The 16,493-nt window shown below is 50.3% G+C and overlaps 4 protein-coding genes across 4 annotated transcripts; 3 read left to right on the forward strand and 1 right to left on the reverse strand.

Annotated features, from left to right (window-relative positions):
• Positions 1-3,185: 3,185 nt before the first annotated feature.
• Positions 3,186-3,695, forward strand: LOC139824546 (craniofacial development protein 2-like). The gene has a single exon (XM_071797082.1). It carries the CDS (start codon positions 3,186-3,188, stop codon positions 3,693-3,695), a length of 510 nt encoding a protein of 169 aa, XP_071653183.1.
• Positions 3,696-4,457: 762 nt separating this feature from the next.
• LOC139824547 (uncharacterized) lies at positions 4,458-5,390 on the forward strand. The gene is made up of 3 exons (XM_071797083.1): positions 4,458-4,693; positions 4,807-4,974; positions 5,036-5,390. Exons 1-3 carry the CDS (start codon positions 4,458-4,460, stop codon positions 5,388-5,390), a joined length of 759 nt encoding a protein of 252 aa, XP_071653184.1.
• An 89-nt stretch (positions 5,391-5,479) lies between these two features.
• On the forward strand, positions 5,480-5,863 carry LOC139824548 (uncharacterized). Its single transcript, XM_071797084.1, has one exon. It carries the CDS (start codon positions 5,480-5,482, stop codon positions 5,861-5,863), a length of 384 nt encoding a protein of 127 aa, XP_071653185.1.
• A 178-nt stretch (positions 5,864-6,041) lies between these two features.
• LOC139824549 (uncharacterized) lies at positions 6,042-6,509 on the reverse strand. The gene has a single exon (XM_071797086.1). The coding sequence runs from the start codon at positions 6,507-6,509 to the stop codon at positions 6,042-6,044; it is 468 nt and encodes a 155-aa protein (XP_071653187.1).
• Between the last annotated feature and the right edge of the window lie 9,984 nt (positions 6,510-16,493).

The following is a 16,493-nucleotide window of genomic DNA, read 5'->3' on the forward strand; positions in this document are numbered from 1 at the left end:
CAGTCCTCTGATTACTTCCGCTTCTTCCCTCAGAGTCTTAATCGCTTTGTGTAGGCGCTCAAGATAGTAATCGCCTGTCTCCGCCCTCCTTCCTCGTCCTCCTTCTTTCCCATCCATTTGGATTGACGGGCTGTTCTCCTCGCCCAGACACTCGTTCAGCTGTCTTTGTGCTTCGGCAAGGTGGTCCCTTACCGCTTCTCTGTTCTCAGAAAAGCCGCCCCTTTGTGAATTTGAGGAGGAATCTTCCCCGTCCGTCTCCACCGTTACGACTTCTCCTTCGTCCTCCTCCTCTCCCTCTCCGTCCAGGCTGTCTACAGCCATCGGGTCGTCGCTCTCTTCTTCGACGTCCATAGAGGGAGGATCTTTCTGTCTCCTCCTTGTTGCCGCCCGGGTGTTGCTCCTTGATCGTACCGGGCGTTCATCGCTGGACACATCCGTGGTGTCTGTCGTGTCCGGCGCCTTCTTGTTTTTGCTCTTTGAGCATTTGTGGCCGACCCCTTTACGGGCGACGTTTCGTCTTCCGTCCTGACTTGCAGCTCTCGCTGCCTCTCCGGGAGCCTTTGCTCCGTTATCTTTATCTTTCTGCCCGTCGTTTGATGACGACGCAGGGGCAACCGGGACTATATCCCCCCCGTGCCGAGCCCTGGACATCCGAACTCCCTGGGCCGGTAAGTTCATCTCCTCAGTGCAACTTTCCATAATTGCTGTAGTTTTTAATCCCCATGCTGGGATTGGTTTAATTTCGGAGTGTCCTTTTCCTAGGTCGGTTGGCTACCACGCCTGACGAGCCCGACCTGCCCGAGCCCTCGGATATCCCCGGGTTCGCCACACCCGTATCAAGGACGCCCACCAATGGCCCCGAAAGGACCACCGGCGGCCGTCCCCGACCCTTAAGGCTCCGCCCGCCGATCGGCGCCCACAAAGGAGGCCCCGCCATCCCGCCCCCGCGCACGACGGGAGACCGGCCGAGCAAGCTCGATCCCAGCCCCCGCCGCACCCAAAAGACGGTGCACAGGACCCCCAGAGCCGACACCGCCGACGGGCACCGTACGCGCCGCCGGCCCTTACGTCCGACGGCGAGACACCACCGACCCTTACCCGGAAACGTCCGGACGGCCCGGTGGGTCTCCTTATCCTCGGGCTGCCCGGCCCCGATCTCGGACTATTTCCGAGCGACTCGGGCAGCCCGCTGTGGGCCCGCAACCACCAGGATTTACCGGAGCACCGGCGTGCAACGGTCCTGGGGCTGTCCGCCATCCTGCCGGAGCACCGGCGTGCAATGGATGACGGAAGGCCCACCCTTCTCAATGGCCGGTGGGAGAATCACAATCTCCCTACCGGTCCCGACCGACCGGGCGTTTGGAATCAGGGTCGCCTTTCCCTACCGGCTGTTGGAGGCTGGTTTGCCGAAGCTAGCCAGTCTCCTAAGCAGGGCAGCCGGACCCCCGGTTTTTATTTTGGGTTTTCCTTCCCATAGGACGGCCGGGCAACGGAGCTAGCCGAAGCTAGCTCGTCCCTCACGGTCCCGTCCGACCGGGCGAACTTTTTATAGAGGCCGCCTACCTCGCGAGTCTCCGAAGAGACTCCCCGGTCTTCGCCAGGCCGAAGACTGACGAAGATTACGGTACTGGTGTGCTCGGGTACCTCGGGTTCGCAAAACCCGTATCGGGGCAGCCCGGAAAGCCCTCAATTGGCCCCCAGAGTCAGCCCACGACCCCTGAGGGGTGCATTAGTCGAAACTGTCACAAATACGTCGGTACGCAGCCACATCGATGACATTGAAACTTCTTCCGTCGAAAGAATGCAAATGAAGTTTGATAATCTGAAATCAACAGTCGACAATCAAACCCTCAAGGCCTAAATGCCGACGAAGGGTTCAATGAATGGCAAGCAAATCTGCCTTTCACCAGTGTGCAAGAAGTGGATGATGCCGAAACACGTTTACTCGGCGACGAGGCAAAGAAAAAGCAATTGGTAAGATTTTATATTATATCATTGGGCGCGTTCAGCAGACACAATTGTTGAGTCTCGTCTTATCAACAATGCGTTGATTGGTTGGTTCTAAAAGTAAGAGCCAATCACGTTCGATTGCTACTGAGCGGTTTGTTCTGCTGAACGCGCCCATTGTATGTTGGCTCCAGCTAGGTTGATTAATGATCACGCAAACGAGCCATAACTTATACTGAGTGCACAATTACAAAAGGTTGCAGGTTTTAATTTTATTAAAATGCATCAATTAATAATTTTGTCAATTCTTTTTATAAGTATCCATTTCCATTATTTTTATCACTTGTAATATTTTCTTACTTATAAAATTATCAGTTTTGTTTAAAAAAAACAACAATAACTTTATTAGAAGTATTGTTTTATTAGACAAAAATTGTTAATAAATAATACAACGCCTTTTGGCCTGTGTATTAATATAATTTGAAGCCCTTGAGAAACTAATAAAATTTCTCAATGGAAGCTAATACATTCGTTAAATAGTGACTAGACTAGTGAACCTCTTCCCCTCTTCTTTTCAATAAGTTGATTCATAACAAAGAATGATTGTGATTTAACATATTATCTTACTATAATTCTGTTTAAGTGCAATTTTTGTACTATTGTATTAATTTTAACGATTGATATAGCGCAATTATTGGTTTGAAAATGCTCTATAAAACTACCGCAATAAATATATGATAACAAAGTACTTGCTTGCGCATCAAAGTCATTGATGAAATATTTGATACATTAAAACAAACTTAAATTTTTTATAATAAAAGAGCTAAATAAAGAGTATAAGCGGCAGATTAATCGACAGTTGATAAACAACGTTTGAATTACTATTTAAGGTCTGCTTGCTCAAGAAATGTGGCGGATCCACAGTAGATGATTCCATTCGCCGTGTATTAAAGGAAATTTTTGCGAACGCAATAGCAACAAAGTACTCTTGGAAAGGCAGACGAGGCAAGAAAAATCTATCAAGCATGGCACTCACAAATGCAATGTATAGTAAGTTCAAGAATATTATCGTAATATTAAAAAAATTAAATTGTTTTTTTTTCCCTTAACCCCCTTTTTATGACTTACAACATTGTGCAACACCTTTCTGCAATGTCTTATTTTATCAGATATAATTTCATTATTAACTATATTTTAATCCATTATTTTAATAATGTTAGTTTTTTAATAACATATACATGTCAGGAGGTGCGAACAGAGGACGGAATGGAGTCGCGTTCTTGGTTAGCAGGAGGATTGCACAGACGGTGCACTCGTATGAGCCCATCAATGACAGAATAATCAAGATCACCCTTGCAGCTAGACCGAGAAACCTTTACCTGGTACAGGTGTATATGCCTACAGGCGACGCCCCTGACGAAGAAATCGAGTCAATCTATGGCGATGTGGAGGATCTCCTGAGAAATATACCCTCGAAGGAACCAGTAGTAATCATTGGGGACTTCAATGCCAAGGTGGGGAAGGTCGAGGAAGCTCACCTAAGAGGCACAGGGGGAGCATTTGGGCTGGGTGTTAGGAACGAGAGAGGAGAACGCCTCATCCAGTTTGCGGTGGAGAACGACCTGGCCATCATGAATACCATGTTTCAACACCATCCTCGAAGACTGTCGACCTGGATCAGTCCCAATAAGGAATACCGAAATCAAATTGACTACATGATGATCAAAAGAGATGGAGGACATCGATAAGAAATGTCAAGGCTAAGCCTGGAGCGGACTGTGACTCTGATCACAAACTACTACTAGGAGCCTTCAGCATAAAACTCCACTTCCTGAAGAGGGGGAAAAACAGGAGATGACACGAATTGGAAACATGGAGGCCTTCCAACAAAATCTCATGAATAACGCTGACTGGGGGAGGAGCGATGATCCAAACAAATGCTGGGAAAACATCAAGGAATGGATCAAAGGGGCAGTCAGGGAAAGCGGAGCAATAGAAATCCGGAAGAAGAAGCACTGGATGACTGATGCAACGCTGCAACTGGTGGAAGAGAGGCGACGTATCAGAGGCAGTTTGGGTAACGCAGGCAACGCAGACAATGCGGACCGATTACGCCGGATCAGCCAACAGATCAAACAAGCATGTAATCAGGATAAAAACAACTTCCTAAAAAACATATGCTCTGATATTGAACGACACGCCAACCGACACGAGTCCCATGAACTTTTTAAAACGGTCAAGTACCTGACCAAGGAATTCAAGCCTCAAACCCAAGTAATCAGAATGAGCAGGGCGAGAAGATCACAGACCCAAAAGGCATTGCAGAAACATGGCGACAGCACTGCACCAACCTGTACAGGGACGAACATAGTCAAGTGGGCCCCCCATGTGAGCCCTATGAGCAACTGGAACCTCCCATCTTGCGCTCAGAGGTAGAAAAAGCAATTGGGCAGCTGAAAAAGGGGAAGTCACCCGGGGCAGATGGCATAACCGCAGAAGTGATCAAAGCCATGGGCCAAGCGGGAATGGATACAATGCTGGAGCTATGTAACGTCATCTGGAGGACCGGAAAATGGCCTGACGACTGGCGCCACTCGACCTTCGTCCCGATCTACAAGAAGGGTTCCCCCACTGAATGCTCCAATTACAGGACAGTGGCTCTTATTCCCCACGCGAGCAAGATCCTTCTCCATGTCCTTCATAACAGACTAAAATGCTTCCTGCTTCCGGAAATAGCCGAAAAGCAGTGTGGTTTCATTCCGGGGAAGGGCACGAGAGAGCAATTTTGAATGTTCGCCAAATAGTAGAAAAGGCCAGGGAATTCAACGTCAGGGTCTTTATATGCTTTGTCGACTACAGTAAGGCGTTCGACTCGGTGAAATGGACACCCCTCTGGACCATTCTGATGAAAATGGGAGTACCGCGGCATCTGGTGGCACTTGTGCGGAGCCTCTATGAGAACAACACAGCGGCTGTTCGAGTCAACCGAACGACATCCAACGACTTCCAAACAAAGGCGGGCACGAGGCAGGGCTGTATTCTCTCACCCATACTCTTCAACATCTACACCGAGTACATAATGCGGCAGGTGCTTGAAGATTGGAAAGGAGGAGTTTTCCGTCGGGGGGAGGAGAATCAGCAACCTGAGATATGCCGACGACACGACGATTCTGGCTACGACCGCGCAAGAGATGGAAGCTATCATGGAGAGACTCGCGTTGATCAGCAGGGAGTATGGCCTAGAAATTAACCGAGATAAGACGAAGATCATGATCATCGACAGACAAATGAATAACCAGCCCAATGTGAAGGAAGTGGCTGGATTTGAAGTCGTTGAAAAAATGGTCTATTTGGACTCCATGATAACTAACAAAGGAGGATGTTCAGGAGGAGATCAGGAGGAGGACGGCCATGGCCAGGGCAGCCACCATAAAATTGAGTAAAATATGGAAAGATAAAATCATCACAAAGAATACCAAACTGCAACTGGTGCACTCCCTCATCTTTCCATCGCAACCTATGCAGCCGAGACATGGACCATCAAGCAGGGGACAGGAGGAGGATAGAGGGTGGGTTTGAGATGTGGGTGTTCCGGCGCATCCTCCGGATCCCTTGGACTGCACACCGGACCAATATATCGGTGCTGGAAGAATTGGGCATCAGAACAAGACTTCTCAAGCGAATTAATCAGGCTTACCTCCGCTACTTTGGACACATCGCCAGACAAAGAGACACAATGGAGAAGCTTGTGGTGGAAGGAAAGGTTAATGGAACGAGACCAAGAGGAAGATCACCAAACAGATGGATAGACCAGCTGCGGCCCCTGGTGGGGAGTTCGATTCACGGGGCGACTCACTTGGCGCTGGATCGGGGGGCTTGGAGCAACCAAGTCAAAAGTACTGTGGCGTCACCATGAAGCGCCGCCACGCCCTGTCAAGGGCAAAAGGATTGAGGGAGGAGGAGGATTATACGCTTTAAAAATGTTTTATCGTAAAAAAATCAATAACACATAAGAAACAAACCAATGAATGTGTAAACCTTTATTAACAATAAAGTACGCGTTGCGCGTGTCTACGAATATCTAAGTATTCTTTTTACAATACAGACGCCTTATCTATCCACGCATTGTGCGAACTGTACATCCCTAGCCACTTCACGTACGCTCGATTGCCGCGCTTACGCAGAACTTTTTCCACGAGATATACGTCGGGATTGGAGACGCGTAGCAACTCGTGTTCGTAGAATCCTTCGGCTATCGCTTCTCCGCGAACGTCTTTCAGCAGATACGTAACGGGATTGGTCCTTTGTACTTTGGCTATGCAAAAGATCTCGGTGGTCCAATTGGGAGTGTAGCCTTTTTCGAAGATCGTTTTGAATTTTCTCACGCGCACCGGATCGTCGACTCGAAATCTCGCCGGCGCGGCGATCTTCGCGCGACTGTACACCGTGCGCAGCAGTTTTTTTCGTCGACGGTGGGAGTCACGTCCGCCGGACGCATTCGAATCGTTCTGTGTCTGCGACGATTGTAATTCGACAAGAGGCGCGGCAGCGAGTCTATCCATCTGTACGATCCCTGGAGCGTGAAGAGCTTCCACATGTCGTTTTTCAGCGTGCGATTAATCTCTCCACCACCGACGCTTTCATCACTGAATACGTGTAGTAATTCACCTTGCGCCCGTCGAGGATTTTGCGCACGTCGGCGTTGTAGAATTCCTTTCCTTTGTCCATTTGCAGACTCCTAGGGTGTCGCGCGTCCTCGCGAAAGATCTTTCGGAGAACCGTCGCGACCTCCTTTCCGCACTTACTTTTGAGCGGGATCGCCCAGGCGTACTTGCTCAGCACATCGATGACCGTCAGAATGTAATTGTGACTCGCGTTTGCGCGCGAATAGGAGCGCATCTCGACCACGTCGGCCTGCCACAGGTCGTCGTAACCGCGCACCACGACGCGGCGGCGAGGAAAATTTTTCGCGCCGGCGCGTGCAATTCTTCCACGAGTCTACGTTTTTCCACGCTCATTTTGTTTGAGAAGCTGTAAAACAGTCTTGATTGCGATGATTTCAATCTCGTGCTATCCACGGTATTTTCACAATAACGACTCTTTTTTAAATTTTTCATCGCGTCACTTAAAGTCTTTCCGAGTTCCGCGATCGCTCCCTCGACGAAGCTCCTGTTGGCCGCGTCGGCGCCGACCTCCGGCGCGGCTACGCGTCGTATCTTGCGCTCCGACGCGTCGTAGGAATTCTCGCGTACGAGAAGCGCGTTGTTTTGCAACGTCGCGATTTTGTCTCTAAAGGTTGAGTGTCAATACCGCGATTTTTGACGCTCAAGCCGCGCAATTGCAGCCGCGCGCACTAATCGCGCGACAGCAGTCGCGCATACTGTTGTCAAAAGCGCGATGAGAGTCGCGCGATTTCACAGAAAAAAATAATTATTCTACAGCTAAGGAAGAAATATTTTATTTCTTTTAAGTAAGTTTTCTTATAACGAAGAATATTTCTTATTAATAGTTTTCAAATATCTTGACACAAGTCTTTGAAAAGCCAGAATCTTGTTTTGAGTAAATGTAATACTTACAACGACTTTTATGGTAGATTTTCCGGATACATAACTTTATCAAATACTTGAAATACTTAATCTGCAAATCTACAATAAAGTCATTATAGAATGATTATTTTTCTGTGTGCAGTCTTCGATGAAACATGAAGGAAAAAACTTTAATGATTCTGCTGCTATTAAAGAAGAAGAAGAGGAAGAAATTATATTATTATTATTTTGTGAAAGCTATAGGAGTGCTCCAAATGATTTGCTATTGCAAGAGACACAAATTTCAAAAAATTTTATAATTTTTATCTTGTGGGTCATATAACCATTTATAGTTGTTCACAATTCACATAGCATAAAATAATTCATGTTGTGGAACTAAGGTCGAGTGTCAATACCGCGATTTTTGACGCTCAAGCCGCGCGTCTTTGATTAATGTCTGCTTTGCATGTAATACAATGGAACTATTGCCAATCCCGCGTTTTTAGTCGTACGACTTTAGCGATTGTGGCGACGCGATTCAGAATCGCGCGACTCAACTGCTCCTGGAGCAGTCTAGCCGCGCGGCTCAGTTCACTCAATTGTAATTGGAACAGTTTAGTCGCTAATATTTTGGCAAGTTCTACTTTTTAATTAAATTAACGTTCCACAACATGAATGATTTTATGCTGTGTGAATTGTGAACAACTATAAATGGTTATATGACCCACAAGATAAAAAAATAAAATTTTTTGAAATTTGTCTGTCTCTCGCAATAAGCAAATCATTTGGAGCACTCCTATAGCTTTCACAAAATAATAATAATATAATTTCTTCCTCTTCTTCTTCTTTAATAGTAAGAAGAATCATTAAAGTTTTTTCCTTCATGTTTCATCGAAGACTGCACACAGAAAATAATCATTCTATAATGACTTTATTGTAGATTTGCAGATTAAGTATTTCAAGTATTTGATAAAGTTATGTATCCGGAAATCTACCATAAAAAGTCGTTGTAAGTATTACATTTACTCAAAACAAGATTCTGGCTTTTCAAAGACTTGTGTCAAGATATTTGAAAACTATTAGTAAGAAAATATTCTTCGTTATAAGAAAACTTACTTAAAAGAAATAAAATATTTCTTTCCTTAGCTGTAGAATAATTATTTTTTTCTGTGAAATCGCGCGACTCTCATCGCGCTTTTGACAACAGTATGCAATCGCGCGGCTTGAGCGTCAAAAATCGCGGTATTGACACTCAACCTTTAAACCTTGAGTCGCGTTTGTAACGATGACGCCTTTGAAGTTTTGATCGGCGGAGTTCTTTTTTATCTCTTCGGTCACGACGCTCTTGAACCGTTTGATCGCGCCCTCTACGTAGCTCCTGTTCGTCGCGTCGGTGCCGACCTCCGGCGCGGCTCTTCGCCGTATCTTGCGCTCCTCCGCGTTGTAGGAATTCTCACGTGCAAGAAGCGCGTTGTTTCGCAACGTCGCGATCCCGCTTCTCAATTCTTCAATTGTTGTTCTTCTTGATCTCTTCGATTAAATCCTCTTGAGCCGCCCGATTGCGCCATCTACGTAGGTCTTGTTCGCCGCGTCGGTGCCGATCTCCGGCGCGGCTACGTGTCGTATCTTGTGATGATCCGCTTCATAAGAGTTTTTTTAAACGAATGAGGAGCGCTGCGTCCCTCACCGACGCTATCTCACTTCTCACCTCTCTCGTCAGGTCAAACTTAGCATGCCCGATCTCAAGATCGACGTAACTCTTGTTCGTCGCGTCAGTGCTGTCTTCCGGTGCGGCTAACAGCCGTATCCTGCGTTCCCTCGCGTCGTAAAAGTTCTGATTCGAGAGGAGCGCGCCGTTCCTCACCGCCGCTATCTTGCTTTTCAATTCTTTGGTCGCGCTTTTCTTCGATCGTTCGATCGCGTCCTCGACGTAACTCCTGTTCGTCGCGTCGGTGTCGATCTTTGCACGGCTACTCTTCGTAACTTGCGCTCCCTCGCGTCGTAAAAATCCTCGCTCATGAAGAGCGCGTTGTTGCGCGCGTAATTACGCAGAGACTCGATCGAGGAGCGTAATCTCACGTGGATGCACCGTCGACTCCGTCACCGTTGCCCGATTTGTCAGAGACATGCCGATTTGTTGACGGACATCGCGCTGGCGGGCGCGCGATTCGTACTGCCGTCACGACCGACGCGACCGATCAATTTATGACGAAAACCGGCCTCGCAAAGTTCCTCGATTATCGACAGGATTTCGTTGTCGTGAGCGTCGTTGCCGGCTCGACGAGAGGCGTCCAACAGTCGAAGTCTATCGACCAGCTCGTTGGGATCGTCCCAGTGAACGTAATCGATAGCGTTGTCAGTCAGTCGCATGGCGACGGTAGTCCGGTACCCTTCGTAGTCCCAACTTTTTGAGACAGGTTTACGAGCGGCGCTATTATATTTTTGTACTTGGGTCCCTTGTTGCCCTTGACAGGGTTGTCGGCGTTTGCTGCCACGTTTGTGAGCGCTGGTGGCAAAAAGTATAGTCCTGTACGTTAGTTTGTCCTTGTTCGTGTGGATTCTAGGGAATTCGCTTGAAGATCAATTCGTACAGACCGCGCGTGCCCTTGTACCGTACACCGTCGATGACCATGGAGTCATCCGCGTTCACTTCGAATCGCTTGTTACCCAGCATCGTGCCGTTCTCGCCGAGATACACTCCATAAATGATGTCGATCTCCTTGTTTTTGTCGCCGCTCAGAACAGCGCCCCAAGTATTCCCGCCCTAACGGTCCTAGTTTCTATTTAGAGCGTCGCGACCTTCCGCCGTACTCAAAGATTTCCGGCGGACGTCTCCAACGTGGGAGGTGGAGTCGTCGTCTCCGAGACGATCTCGCGTTCTCTGGGTAAAAATGGACCGAATCGTCGCGGATCGGCGTGAAGCTCATCATGGGTCGTCGCGGGAGCCGAACTCAACCGTGCCAAGCGCGATTCTCTTTTTCCGCCGTGTGGTTGTCCTGATTGGCGTGAATACGTCGTCGTCCTCCCCGTAATCGCGCTCCAGGTCGGCGCATGCATCGTCGTCGTCGTCGTCGCCGTTCTCGCTGTCCTTCTTCGTTTTCTTCGTCGCTTTCATCTTTTTTGCGAACGTAAAGCCAGCGCCGTCGTCGTCGTCGATCTTGCCCGGTCCTTTACCCCTACGTTCCACGTCATCGGCGAGCCGTTTCAGAGGTTTGACGATAGGTTCGTATCTCTTTTCCAGAGCGATCTCGCTCTTCATTTTTCCGGCTCTGAGAGCGGCGTACTTCCTGCGAATCAAGGCGCGCGTCTTGGGTATCTCTCGCGCGGTCCTTTTCTCCGCGATCGCGCTCATACTCGCGTCGTTCGGCGAGGCGCACTGATCGGCTCTACAGCACGGCGAAGTCGTGGAAGCCCCGTCTGTACCGTCCGCACCGCGCTGTCCTTGTCTATCACGGCGAAACCGTAGGTGCGCCGCCAACACTCGCGACAGAAGGCGCGAAATTCGTCGTACGACATGTCGATGTTCACGTGATCGTCGTACACGTGTCGCAGATTGGTGCCGTCCTGCCTGAACAGGATCAGCAGATTTGCGTTATCGCGCACGAGATGTTTCGGTATTTTGGCGTACGTCTGACAGAGATAAAAGCAATCGATATTCGAATGTCGGCCCATAGAAAAGTACTCCCTCATTCTGTCCTGCTTGTCGCAGGCCACGTCGTCGAAGACGAAGACCGAGTCGGGAAGCGCCTCGTCAGGCGGAACGACGTCGCGATTGTCGGAAAACGCGTGATAGCCGATCTCGTCTATAGACTCGAACAATCGTTCGAGGTATCGATACTTCGGTTGTTGCAGAGATTTCGAGTACACGTATACGTTCTCAAAACGGAGACCGTGCGGTTGTTCCAGCAGGCTCAGCAGAACGTTCGTTTTACCGCAATTAGAGGGACCGCAAATGATGCAACAGACGACGTTCGGAAGGAGAGGACTGTGCCGGCGCGATTCTCCGTTTCTTCTCTTGGTCGCGCCCGACCCCGCCAACGTTTTGCGATCCGCATTCGAGACTCCTAACGTCGCCGTCTGTCGCACGAATCGCATGTTGCCCTCTCTTTCTCTCTCGGGTTTTTCCGCGAGCGCGATTTCCGCTCGGTTCGTTCGCGATGAGCCTCTCGATCGCCGGAAAAAGGGAGGGAAGCGCGGACGTCGTTTTGTTTCGTCGCGCGTGCGCAGACGCCTCGCGCGCGGGTATAAGTAGCGCGAGCGTGTCGCCTTATCCGTACAAAAAATTTATCTAAAAGCAACGAATCGTTCGCGCGCATCGGTGAGATGTCTCACAACCGTATGTTTCCCATACTGGTGGACAGTTACGAAATTCTCAATCTAACGGCGGAGGAGTTACAATACGTTCCGAAGGTACTTCTGTTGCATCAATTTGGGAAATACGTGCATCTGTTGTGGGACCGTTTGCCGGAACATATACAAGGGGATCCCGAGGTGCAGAGATATCGCCCGTGCATGCAACACTACAATCGTCCGTGGCAGCGAACGCACATAGACGGTCCGCCGCCGCTCATCAAGGACTGCCACGAGTGCAATCACTTTCTCCCTATGAACGGTGAGTCATCGACTTCCCGTTCGAAGTAAGAAGAAACAAATCCTCCTCCCGCAACCGCGACCGAATGCGCGGCACCGGTCTACTCAATCGCGCGATAAACGCTCTTTCCTTCGAGCTGCACATACCCGGTTATCAGTTTTGGGGGCCCGGTACGCGTCTAGCGAAGAGACTAGCGCGCGGCGAAAAAGGCATCAATCCGTTGGACGCGGCGGGTCGAGAGCACGACGTCGCGTATTCGCGAAGCGGCGAGCTCGCCGAGCGACACGTCGCCGATCGACAGCTCGCCGAGAGACTCGCCGCGGCGGCCGTATGGGCGGCTATGAAGACGAAGACGAAACTGGGCATAGGTATGGAACGCAAAAAAAAAACGAGAAAAGGAACGGGATTGAGGATAAGCGCGAAGACGAGAAGGAAGAAGCGGAGGATACTTCCGACGGCGAAACGCGGCGGCTTCTTGCCCTTTCTACCGATGTTGGGCGCTCTCGGTTCCTTGATCGGTGGCGCGGCCGGCGTGGCCAAAGCGGTGAGCGCCAACAAAGCGGCGCAAAAACAACTCGACGAATTGCAGCGACACAATCGCGCGATGGAGGGTCGCGGGTTGTACCCTCGCGCCGTATAAGAAGTGCGGAGGTGGCGCGAGGAGAGTCGTTGAAAAAAAAACCTCGCGGAAGAAGGCGACGTTAGCGCATCTACCTCCGTACGGCGTCACGACTGACGAGCAGCTCAATCGATCGGCGCGTCGCCTGCGCATACCGTTCTTTCGCGGGGTGTTTATGCGCAACGCTCTGCCAACGAGGGTGCGACGCGCGGAGTGCGGCATCGTAAATCTCGACAACGCGGTGGGCCCGGGCACGCATTGGGTCGCTTACGCGAAAAAAGGGAACTCGGCGATCTACTTCGACGCGTTTGGAAATCTCCGTCCCGCCGACGGATCTCGCGCGGCGAGAGCGCGGTCGCGACGTACAATCGTCGCGCGTTCCAGACATTCGATCAGAGAATCTGCGGACAGCTGTGCCTGCGATTTCTTCGCGAGATCGATTGGGGGAGCGGCGGACGATCGACGTTCTCCCGCGATGTCGCTGACGCTCACGTTGACCGGGACCAGCAGCGTTCTCACGGCGAGTCACTTTCCCGCTTTGGATCTGAGCGACGGCGAATACGAGCTGGGTTTGGCGACTTTTGAGATGTACAATTCGATACCGAACGTTACGTCCGCGAACAATCGCTTCTACTACGGCAAGGACAACCGGAGAATCGTCGTTCCGGAAGGTTCGTACGAGCTGCGAGCCGTGAGCAGATATGTGCGCGCCGCTCTTCTCTATCGCGAACGTCGCGCCCGCGAGAGACAAAATTAAAGAGAAAGGAGAAAAACCGCAGACCGATGACGCTGGACGGGTAAAAGAAAAAAACCGAACAAAGGACGAAGCCGACGACGAGGTTTATCACATATACGAGGACGAAGCCGACGACGAGGTTTATCACATATACGAGGACGAAGACGACGACGATGGCGACGGTTATGACATTTACGGGGACGACGACGGTGGCGATAGAGTGCTCGATCTTCGCGCCAACGAGAATACCATGAGGAGCGAGATAAAGTGCGCCTACCGAGTGATTTTTGCAAAACCGAACAGCATCGGTTCTCTTTTGGGTTTCTCGAGCGATCGTATCTTAAAACCGAACAAATGGTACGTTTCCGACGGACCTGTTGACGTCATGAGCGTGAACATGATTCGCATCGAGTGCAGTATCACCGCGGGAGCGTACAACAACGGACGCTCGGTGCACGCGATACACGAATTCGCGCCGAAAGTTCCACCGGGATATAAATTGTCGGAGACTCCGACGCAGATCATTTACCTCCCGATCGTCGCGCGAAACGTCACCGATATCACGGTGCGAGTCGTGAATCAGAAAGATCGGCTGATCGACTTTCGCGGCGAGGAGATAACGATTAGACTGCACGTACGTCGTCACGGTTAGTGTGTGTGTGCGCGTATCCCTGAAGAGAGAGAGCGAGAGAAGGGATGCTCGTTCTGAACGGATCTAGCGCGAATTGTACGAACGAGCAAACTAGCCCGTTCTACGACAAGATCGGAAGCGTAGGGAAGAAAAGAAGCGGAGGAGGAGAAAGAACCGTTCTCAGCAACGCCAACGTCAGGTTCCTACGATCGCTGGGTCTCGCCGTGAGAAACGCGTCACTACCGCGTCGTTTCTACTTCGAGAAAAAAAACCATGGCCGACATCCTGAGTATCGGCGGTGAGCCGATCTTCGACAAGCGCAGCGTCGGAATCGAGACTCACACGTATAACCCGTACGTCAACACGACGTTCGGGCACAACAACGAGATACGAATACCCATACAGCAGCAGGATCTGTATACGCTGCCGTGCGACAGTTTCCTGTACGTCGAGGGACAACTCAACGACGACGGCGCGACGAATGAGGAACAATACGCGAAATTAGTCAACAACTGCGTCGCGTTTATGTTCGACGAAATTCGATACGAGCTCGACGGCGTGGAGATCGACACGTGTAGAAACGTCGGCATAACCAGCACGATAAAGAACTACGTGTCGCTGACCACCGAACGAGCCAGAAGACTGCAGAACGCCGGATGGAGTTATCCGACGAGCGAATCGAATCTGAACAACGCATCCCATCAATTCAACTTTTGCGTACCTTTGAATATTCTTTTGGGTTTCTGCGAGGACTACAGACGCGTGGTGATAAACGCGCGACATGAACTTATCCTGATACGCTCTCGTAACGACCACAACTGCGTCGTGGATCCGAAGAAGACCGTGCCGAGAGATCCGGCCAAGGATCCTAAAATTACGTTGCTGAAGGTGCAATGGCGTATGCCTCACGTGGCGCTAAACGACGTGACTAAATTATCGTTGTTGCGAACGTTGGAGAGCGGACGATTTCTGAGCGCGGGCTTTCGCTCTTGGGACCTGTACGAATTTCCCCTGCTGCAGAGCACGACCAAGCATTCGTGGGCCGTGAAAGCCATGCCGCAATTGGAGAAGCCGCGATACGTCATATTCGCGCTGCAGACCGGACGGCGAAACGAATTCGTGAGCGACACCTCGAGGTTCGATCATTGCGTGCTCGCCAACGTGAAATTGTGTCTCAACTCGGAATTCTATCCTTACGACGACGTGAACGTGGATTTTGAGAACGACAAGTTCGCTGTGCTGTACGAGATGTACCGCGAAATTTCGAGGAGCGTACTACGGGGACAGTCGCGACGACGCGCTCTTCTCCCCGCGCGAATTCGCGCGGGTAGCTCCGCTCGCGGTGATCGATTGTTCCCGTCAAAACGAATCGGTGAAGAGCGCCACCGTGGACGTGCGCATCGAGTTCGAAAACAAGGAAAACGTTCCGCCGAAAACCACAGCCTTTTGTCTCATTGTTCACGATCGCGTCATCGAGTACAGTCCGCTGACCAACGTGGTGCGCAAAATTATCTAACGGAAAATGCGATTGTGGAGATACCTCATCCGGGAAACGGAAAATGCGATTGTGAGGATACCTCATCCGGGAAACGGAAGAATGTGGTTGTGGGGTTGCTTTATCCCGGAAACGAGGAATATATAAATTCGCAGGTTCCTTCCATTGTTCCTCAAACTCTGTTAGAACGAGCAACTTAAACGGACGTCTAATTTTTTTCCAACGCGCGCTGGCGCAATGGCGACAGCGGCAAACGACGACGACGATCTTCGTCGACCTGCAGGGATTCACAGTGGGCGACAGATTCGTCGCGGAGGTGGCCGTGCTGCGAAGCGAGACGCGCGTACTCGCGCATCACGTGTTTCGCGCGCCGATGAGTTGGGATCTGCTGACGAGCTCCGAGAAAGCAAGGGCCAGTTGGTTGATAGCGAACCATCACGGCCTTCGTTGGGAGGACGGTGACACGGACTATCGCCAGGCGAAAACGATCATTCGACGCGCGGTGTGCGACAACCTGGAAGAGTCGTGGGAGAGAGAGGAGACGCCCAGCGCGCGAATCTACGTAAAAGATTTCGAGAAGAAGAGATGGCTGCAGGAAATTCTCGGCGACGTCGACGCGACGATCGTGACCGTCGACACGGAGTACGACGACGTCGATCGGTTGGAGTTTCTTCGCGCCGATCGCTCGTTTCGCTGACGGCCACCAACAGTGCTGCGCCATGGAGAACGTGATGAAGTTGCGCGATTGGTGGATCGAGCGACGCGAATGTCTCGCCAGCATCGACTCCGCAAATTTAATGTAAAAAAAAACATATTATATATTACTCGTTTAACATAATTACATTTTTAATGTATTAATCGTTTTTTTCTTATTGTATTACTCGTTTTTTATTTCATATATATTTGCCTATCTATATTGTATTTACTCGTTTATTTTACTCCATCATAT

Source organism: Temnothorax longispinosus, unplaced genomic scaffold (assembly GCF_030848805.1).
Source record: "Temnothorax longispinosus isolate EJ_2023e unplaced genomic scaffold, Tlon_JGU_v1 HiC_scaffold_43, whole genome shotgun sequence".
NCBI lineage: Eukaryota > Metazoa > Arthropoda > Insecta > Hymenoptera > Formicidae > Temnothorax > Temnothorax longispinosus.

What these genes read in the sequence shown, in the direction of transcription:
- LOC139824546 (XM_071797082.1), top strand. Translation starts at nt 3,186, where the DNA reads ATGTCAGGAGGTGCGAACAGAGGACGGAATGGAGTCGCGTTCTTGGTT.
- LOC139824547 (XM_071797083.1), top strand. Translation starts at nt 4,458, where the DNA reads ATGGGCCAAGCGGGAATGGATACAATGCTGGAGCTATGTAACGTCATC. An exon ending in CCGGAAATAGCCGAAAAGCA is followed by an intron (nt 4,694 to 4,806) that starts GTGTGGTTTCAT and finishes TGTCGACTACAG; the next exon opens with TAAGGCGTTCGACTCGGTGA. An exon ending in CAAACAAAGGCGGGCACGAG is followed by an intron (nt 4,975 to 5,035) that starts GCAGGGCTGTAT and finishes ATAATGCGGCAG; the next exon opens with GTGCTTGAAGATTGGAAAGG.
- LOC139824548 (XM_071797084.1), top strand. Translation starts at nt 5,480, where the DNA reads ATGGACCATCAAGCAGGGGACAGGAGGAGGATAGAGGGTGGGTTTGAG.
- LOC139824549 (XM_071797086.1), bottom strand. Translation starts at nt 6,509, where the DNA reads ATGGATAGACTCGCTGCCGCGCCTCTTGTCGAATTACAATCGTCGCAG.